The 8,750-nt window shown below is 47.3% G+C and overlaps 1 protein-coding gene across 1 annotated transcript; it reads left to right on the top strand.

The window, feature by feature from the left end:
• Window positions 1-567: 567 nt before the first annotated feature.
• LOC144601123 (uncharacterized) lies at window positions 568-7,475 on the top strand. Its single transcript, XM_078413076.1, has 2 exons — window positions 568-779; window positions 6,120-7,475. Exon 2 carries the CDS (start codon window positions 6,247-6,249, stop codon window positions 7,108-7,110), a length of 864 nt encoding a protein of 287 aa, XP_078269202.1. The 5' UTR covers window positions 568-779; window positions 6,120-6,246; the 3' UTR covers window positions 7,111-7,475.
• The last annotated feature ends 1,275 nt before the right edge of the window (window positions 7,476-8,750 follow it).

The raw sequence follows: 8,750 nt of genomic DNA on the forward strand, positions 1-8,750 counted from the left end.
CTGGAGTAACTCAGCAGGTCAGGCAGCATCTCAGGAGAGAAGGAATGGGTGACGTTTCGGGCTGATAGTATCTATAGTATCCTATAACTGTTCAGAATTGTATGTCTTGGATATTTGACAAATAAATGAGTTCTATTGTGAACCGTGTGTTACTCTTGCATGCAATGTATATAGCAAGGCCATTCGATCACCTGGGATGACTCCAATGGAATGTTCTTGTACTTCCTCTCTGTTTCCTCTCCCTCTGGAGGATGAGTGGTTGAAACTTGTCATTGTTTTATGAGTCTGACAGTTCCAATATTCGGCACTTGTAAGTGTAATGATTTTCACAAGTGATCGACCAGAGAGGTCGCTTATACGTGGTCTCTCCACATACAAGAACCAAGTGGCTGCTGTCCATTGGGGAACGCTGAGCCGGTGATTTCAGGTCATGTCCATGGCGCCCTGTTTACCCAGAAACCTCCGCGCCCCAGAACTCGCCCTACGTTGCGCGCGCAGGCGCGGAGAGCCCCGGAAGTGCTGCGGCCAAGGCGCGCATGCGGTCCGCGGACAAAAGGCTCCGGAGGATCGGCGGCAGGTAGGAGTGGGGAGCCGGGCGCGGGGTCAGTCAGCACCGAGGCCCGGCCTGAGGAGCGGCCCCCCGGCTGCGGGGAGAATCGGAGCGGCCCACGGGGACCTGGGGACGGTGCGGCCATGGGTAACACACCGGAGAGTTACTTCCGATCCGCAGAGCGCGTTTGGAAGCGCAAACATGGATTCCCTGCCCCCTAGATAGTCTGGTCAGTAGACACAAGGAACTGCGGATGCGGCGTCACAAAAAAGGACATAAAGCGCTGGAGTAACGCAGCCGGTCAGAAAAAAGGGTCCTGACTCGAAACACCTGCTCTTAAGGATAGTGGAGTCAGGGGGTATGGGGAGAAGGCAGGAACTGGGTACTGATGGAGAATGATCTTGTATACACTGGAATGTAGAAGGATGAGAGGGAATATTATCGAAACGTTTAAGATTATTAAGCGGTTGGACACGTTAGAGGCAGGAAACATGTTCCCAATGTTGGGGGAGTCCAGGACCAGGGGCCAGTTTAAGAATAAGGGGTAGGCCATTTAGAACGGAGATGAGAAAAAACTTTTTCAGTCAGAGAGTTGTGAATCTGTGGAATTCTCTGCCTCAGAAGGCAGTGGAGGCCAATTCTCTGAATGCATTCAAGAGAGAGCTAGATAGAGCTCTTAAGGATAGCGGAGTCAGGGGGTATGGGGAGAAGGCAGGAACGGGGTACTGATGGAGAATGATCAGCCATGATCACATTGAATGGTGGTGCTGGCTCGAAGGGCCGAACGGCCTACTCCTGCACCTGTTGTCTATTGATCAGCCATGATCACATTGAATGGTGGTGCTGGGTTGAAGGGCCGAATGGTCTACTCCTGCACCTATTGTCTATTGATCAGCCATGATCACATTGAATGGTGGTACTGGCTTGAAGGGCCGAATGGCCTACTCCTGCACCTATTGTTTATTGTCACCCCCTATCCAGTGGGAAGACAGAGGATTGGGACTCTTTTAAAGAGCAACAAAAGTTAACTAAAAAGGCAATACGGGGAGAAAAGATGAGGTACGAGGGTAAACTAGCCAATAATATAAAGGAGGATAGCAAAAGTTTTTTTAGGTACGTGTAGAGGAAAAAAATAGTCAAGGCAAATGTGGGTGCCTTGAAGACAGAAGCAGGGGAATTTATTATGGGGAACAAAGAAATGGCAGACGAGTTAAACCGTTACTTTGGATCTGTCTTCACTGAGGAAGATACACACAATCTCCCAAATGTTCTAGGGGCTGGAGAACCTAGGGTGATGGAGGAACTGAAGGAAATCCACATTAGGCAGGAAATGGTTTTGGGTAGACTGATGGGACTGAAGGCTGGTAAATCCCCAGGGCCTGATGGTCTGCATCCCAGGGTACTTAAGGAGGTGGCTCTAGAAATAGTGGAAGCATTGGAGATCATTTTTCAATGTTCTATTGATTCAGGATCAGTTCCTGTGGATTGGAGGATAGCAAATGTTATCCCGCTTTTTAAGAAAGGAGGGAGAGAGAAAACGGGTAATTATAGACCAGTTAGTCTGACATCAGTGGTGGGGAAGATGCTGGAGTCAATTATAAAAGACGAAATTGCTGAGCATTTGGATAGCAGTAACAGGATCATTCCGAGTCAGCATGGATTTACGAAGGGGAAATCATGCTTGACAAATCTACTGGAATTTTTTGAGGATGTAACTAGGAAAATTGACAGGGGAGAGTCAGTGGATGTGGTGTACCTCGACTTTCAGAAAGCCTTCGACAAGGTCCCACATAGGAGATTAGTGGGCAAAATTAGGGCACATGGTATTGGGGGTAGGGTACTGACATGGATTGAAAATTGGTTGACAGACAGAAAGCAAAGAGTGGGGATAAATGGGTCCCTTTCAGAATGGGAGGCAGTGACCAGTGGGGTACCGCAAGGTTCGGTGCTGGGACCCCAGCTATTTACGATATACATTAATGACTTAGACGATGGGATTAAAAGTACCATTAGCAAATTTGCAGATGATACTAAGCTGGGGGGTAGTGTGAATTGTGAGGAAGATGCAATAAGGCTGCAGGGTGACTTGGACAGGTTGTGTGAGTGGGCGGATACATGGCAGTTTAATGTAGATAAGTGTGAGGTTATTCACTTTGGAAGTAAGAATAGAAAGGCAGATTATTATCTGAATGGTGTCAAGTTAGGAGGAGGGGGAGTTCAATGAGATCTGGGTGTCCTAATGCATCAGTCAATGAAAGGAAGCATGCAGGTACAGCAGGCAGTGAAGAAAGCCAATGGAATGTTGGCCTTCATAACAAGAGGAGTTGAGTATAGGAGCAAAGAAGTCCTTCTACAGTTGTACCGGGCCCTGGTGAGACCGCACCTGGAGTACTGTGTGCAGTTTTGGTCTCCAAATTTGAGGAAGGATGTTCTTGCTATGGAGGGCGTGCAGCGTAGGTTCACTAAGTTAATTCCCGGAATGGCGGGACTGTCGTATGTTGAAAGGCTGGAGCGATTGGGCTTGTATACACTGGAATTTAGAAGGATATGGGGGGATCTTATTGAAACATATAAGATAATTAGGGGATTGGACACATTAGAGGCAGGAAACATGTTCCCAATGTTGGGGGAGTCCAGAACAAGGGGCCACAGTTTAAGAATAAGGGGTAGGCCATTTAGAACGGAGATGAGGAAGAACTTTTTCAGTGTGAGAGTGGTGAAGGTGTGGAATTCTCTGCCTCAGAAGGCAGTGGAGGCCAGTTCGTTGGATGCTTTCAAGAGAGAGCTGGATAGAGCTTTTAAGGATAGCGGAGTGAGGGGGTATGGGGAGAAGGCAGGAACGGGGTACTGATTGAGAGTGATCAGCCATGATCGCATTGAATGGCGGTGCTGGCTCGAAGGGCTGAATGGCCTACTCCTGCACCTATTGTCTATTGTCTATCCATGTTCTCCAGAGATAGACACAAAAATCTGGAGTAACTCAGAGGGTCGGGCAGCATGCAGTCATAGAGTGATACAGTGTGGAAACAGGCCCTTCTAAAACTCTTTCATTCCCTCCTTTTATCATTATATGATAATAATTAAAGTCCCTGCGTAGCACTGGTCGGATACATTATATTACAAATATTAATGCAATTACAAATAGAAAAATAGAGCTGTAATGTAGTCTGGGCCCCCAGAGACCTCCAAACCAGCTCATTGCAGCCATGACATCTGGCTCCCAATTTCCCTGATTTTATTAACTTCTTGGGATATGTGGGCAGCTTGGTTGGTAATGTTAGAGGACTCATCGGGGACATAAGTGCAGCATTCCTGCCCTATTATAGCACAGGTCCCTCCTTTTTTGGCCAAAATGAAATCCAAGGCTCTATAATTTTCCAGGGCCATGGTGCGGAGTGCAACCATTTCAGCTGCCATTGATGAGAGGGGGCCTTTTGCTTATCGGTAAAGGCGTCCACAGTTTCGATGGCCAGTTACTCCATTGCAGAGGCCATATTAATCAATTCCCGTGGGGTACGGGCTGTCCCATAGAATGTGAAGGCGATCATCAAGAGTGGCTCTGATTCAGATATACTTCGCTTGGCCCTCAAGGGCGTGGACAATTCAGTTAGATGTTGCAAAGCTCGCATGTGAGGGACCACAAAGGCCAGATAACAGCATCCCCTCCAGTTGTGGTTTGGGTTAATCAATCTTTCCCGGTACTCCTCATCCCCGGTCGGCACACCAGGCAACCATGGCTATGCCCAGGATCCGCACGCAAAATACATCCCATTTAGTGGATGCAGCGGGCCTTTGGTACTAACCTCGCTGCAGGTGTTGTTCCCTGAGCGTACCCCGTTGCCTCTTGTGCTACAATGACAGGCGGTGTTAACTGGGCTACAGGGCTGATCCTCTAATTTAAGCCGTGTTATTTCCAAAATCCTGGTCACATTTTCCTTCCAACCTGGTGTGAAAGGGGGGATGTACCATCCTTTAAACGTGGATTTGTCCTCGATTTTGCCGCTCTTGCTGTACCCGCTACCTGCTGTTCTTTTGTGGAAGCAGTGTAAGGCCAGAATCTCAGTACTGCTAAGGGGTACTGCAAAGAGGGGTGTTCCTCCACCACCATTATGTGGGATGTGCGTACACACCCAGCATGCACTCACATTGCCGCGCAGGGCGAATTCATAGCTCATAGACAGAAACAGATTATTTCCCCAGGGCCAGCCCCAGGACAAAAAGGAGGATCAATAACCGCATTGTCCTTTCTTGGTTTTCTGATCCGTTTGCAGTCAGTCAGATGTACCCAATGGGGGTGGTCTTCAACCTTCACGCTGGTGGGTGTTGTTAGTAACATCTGGTACAGCGCCTTCCAGCGTGGTCCCAATTTCTTCCAATCCCAGTTCCTTATCAGTGCGTAGTCTCCTGGTAGCATGGACTCGTCCCTGTGTTTAACTGATAGTGGCTTCTGTGTCTCTTCATTAATCTTTACGATAAAGTGGGATAAAGTCGGAACTAATAACAGTAGGTAGCCACAAGCGAGGTATAATCTCTTTTAAAACAAGTGCTACCGTAATCTCAGCTGTCGCATCTGTAGTTGGCAAGGCTGCAATCCACCGACTAAACAAATCTACAATTACTAAACAATACTTGTAACAATGTGCCCCACGTGTTAAACTCACACTTAACCCTTTCAGTCCTGAAACTCTTTCACTCCATTGCTGTATTCGCTGTGCTGCCCAGGTGCAAAGAGCATGCCATGCGCAACCCACCACTTTGTGACAAGGCTCACCATAGACACTAAAATCACCTCTTCTGATGAGAATCTATGCTATTAGCTGATATAGTTAATTAGAGATATTGATATTTTGTTGTAGATGGTTGAAGATGGTTTTTTTTGTTGTTTTAGCTAATATAAAACGGATGGTTATTTTCAGTAGAAAGCAGTAAGATGGATGCTTGTGGCAGAAATTTTATCATTGGGAATGGAATGTGTTTGTCCCTTTATATTTGATAGGGAGTTGACAGAGGAGTATAGGGGTTCTATGTTCTTAAATTACTCCCTTGTCTGACAGTGTGAGCCTGTGTATTAAAACAGTTAAGAAGCAAGGTCGTGCAGATAAAGTTTCTTTCTCAATAACATCTCCTTATATGGGTGCGTGAGAAAGTAGGAAAAGTTTTGAATCCACTCGGTAAATTGATGCGTTTCCCCGAAAGCATGTGACTTATATTAATGGTTTGGTTTCTGAGCATGTGACCTGTATTAATGATTTTGTTTTCTCTGTAACCATGGGAATTGTATTAGAATTGCAATTGGTCATTGATTCCTTTTCTGTCACACCCCTTTTTCCTTTCTGTATAAAAAAAGTAAACAATCGTGGAAATGTTGTTCTTCCCCTCCTCAGTTGAGATCTTTTCAGACACTAGTATTGTGTCTGGAGATCCTCACGGGAAGAACCCCACTGTGGAATAAATCTGATGTACTCATCCAGTATATATGTGTTATTCAGACTGACGGTAAAGAACTTGAATTATCACTGACACACTCGTCATAATCTATTAATGTTTACTGTGAACTCTTTTATTCAAGGTGGAACAGGCAGAAGATTTGCGTTGGGCAATCTCAAACTCAACCCATCAGATCTGCCGTGTCGCTCAGTTCACCAGCACCTTGGGAGGGATTCACTGAGCTGACGAGACGCCGGGGAGTTCACAGCATGGATAAATTATTCACCAGCTCTGAGTGTGAGCAGGGATTCACTCAATCTCCCCACCAGCAAGATCACGCTGTTGGGAAACCATTTCCCTGTCCCGATTGTGGGAAGGGATTCACTCAAGCGGGCCACTTGAAGAGGCACCAGCGAATTCACACGGGGGAAAGGCCGTTCACCTGCTCCGAGTGTGGGAAGGGATTCTCCCAATCACATATGTTAGTGAGACACCAGAGAATTCACACCGGGGAGAAGCCGTTCACCTGCTCCGAGTGCGGGAAGGGATTTGTTCATTCCTTTGCGTTAGTGGCGCACCAGAGAATTCACACCGGGAAGAGGCCGTTCATCTGCTCCGAGTGCGGGAAGGGGTTCATTGACTCGTCTGCATTGCAGACGCACCAGAGAATTCACAGCGGGGAGAGGCCGTTCACCTGCGCTGAGTGTGGGAAGGGGTTCACTCGTTCATCCGCGTTGCTGAGACACCGCAGAATTCACACTGGGAAGAGGCCGTTCATCTGCTCCGAGTGTGGGAAGGGGTTCATAGACTCGTCTGCGTTGCAGGCACACCGGAGAATCCACACTGGGGAGAGGCCCTACACCTGCTCTGATTGTGGCAAGGGATTCGCTCATTTGACCAACATGATAACACATCAGCGAATTCACACTGGGGAGAAGCCCTTCAACTGCCCCGAATGTGGGAAACGATTTACTCATTCGTCCACATTGATGAGGCACCAGAGGGTTCACACCGGGGAGAGGCCGTTCATCTGCTCCGGGTGTGGGAAGGGATTCACACAGTTTTCCCACCTGATGACTCACCAGCGAGTTCACGCTGTGGTGAAACCATTTGCCTCTCCCAACTGTGGGTAGTGTTTCACTGGTAAATCTAACCCGGTGATCCACCAGAGAATTCGCACTGGGGAGAGGCCATTCCCCTGTTTAGTGAATGGGAAGGGATTCACTTGATGATCTGAGCTGTTGACACACCAGCTCGTTCACACTGGGTGGGGGCACGGGCATTTTAAGTAAGTTTTTGGTTCAGTGTTTAACCATTACGTTTGCTGGATCTAGTTGCAAGCCCACAGGTGACTGCTGATGTTGGTCTCTGTGGTTACTGCTGACGTTCATCACACCCAGGGCAAGACCCTGGTTGCTGGGCGCAGATGGGGTTCGTTCTTCTGTTGTTAGTAACTTCAATAGCTGGACTGGAGTTTAATATCTTGGATATGTGACAAATAAAGGAATTCTGTTGTAAAACCTGAGACTCTCTCTGCATGCAATCTCCCTACAGAGGGCATTCGGCCCATCAGTTCGCTGCCAGTCTTTCACCTCTAATGGCTCCATTGGAAAGTTCTTGTATTTCTTCTTCTATTTAGCCTTTCTCTTTCGTGCAAGGCCTGGATAGAGTGGACGTGGGGAGGATGCTTCCAGTAGTGGGGAAGTCTAGGACCAGAGGTCACAGCCTCAGTGGATTAAAGGATGTTTGTTTAAGAGGAGGAATTTATTTAGTCGGAGGGTGGTTAATTGCCACAGAAGGCTCAGGAGGCCGTCAAAGAATATTTTTACGGCAGAGATAGATAGATTCTTGATTAGTATGCTCCAATCACTTATGAAATTATGACTTTGGTTGGAAGATGTGGTAAATTAACTGCAGACTCCCCACATTAAAGGACCAAATAGATGTTAGGGAACGCTGAGCCTGTGATTTCAGATCAGTAATTTCAGAAACCTCTGCACCCCAGAACTCACCCTATATTGCAGGCGATACCAAGTGATATGGGGAGCTTGTTCGTTTTTTTTCATTGTCAGGTGTACTGAGGTACAGTTTAAAGCTTTTGTTGCGTGCTATCCAGCCAGCAGAAAGACAATACATAATTACAATCGAGTTTTTTACAGTGTATAGATACATGATAAGAGAATGACGTTTAGTGCAAGGTAAAGCCAGCAAAGTCCGATCAACGATAGTCCGAAGGTCACCAAGGTGGTAGATAGTAGTTCAACACTGACAAAAACAAACGTGTAGCCATTACAATAGACAATACAATAGACAATAGGTGCAGGAGTAGGCCATTCAGCCCTTCGAGCCAGCACCGCCATTCAATGCGATCATGGCTGATCACTCAATCAGTACCCCGTTCCTGCCTTCTCCCCATACCCCCCCACTCCGCTATCCTTAAGAGCTCTATCCAGCTCTCTCTTGAAAGCATCCAACGAACTGGCCTCCACTGCCTTCTGAGGCAGAGAATTCCACACCTTCACCACTCTCACACTGAAAAAGTTCTTCCTCATCTCCGTTCTAAATGGCCTACCCCTTATTCTTAAACTGTGGCCCCTTGTTCTGGACTCCCCCAACATTGGGAACATGTTTCCTGCCTCTAATAAGATCCCCCCTCATCCTTCTAAATTCCAGTGTATACAAGCCCAATCGCTCCAGCCTTTCAACATACGACAGTCCCGCCATTCCGGGAATTAACCTAGTGAACCTACGCTGCACGCCCTCCATAGCAAGA

This window comes from Rhinoraja longicauda, chromosome 16 (assembly GCF_053455715.1).
Source record: "Rhinoraja longicauda isolate Sanriku21f chromosome 16, sRhiLon1.1, whole genome shotgun sequence".
Taxonomy (NCBI): Eukaryota; Metazoa; Chordata; class Chondrichthyes; order Rajiformes; family Arhynchobatidae; genus Rhinoraja; species Rhinoraja longicauda.

Bases quoted from the DNA above. Each gene is read 5' to 3' on its own strand.
- LOC144601123 (XM_078413076.1), top strand. From the start codon at position 6,247: ATGGATAAATTATTCACCAGCTCTGAGTGTGAGCAGGGATTCACTCAA.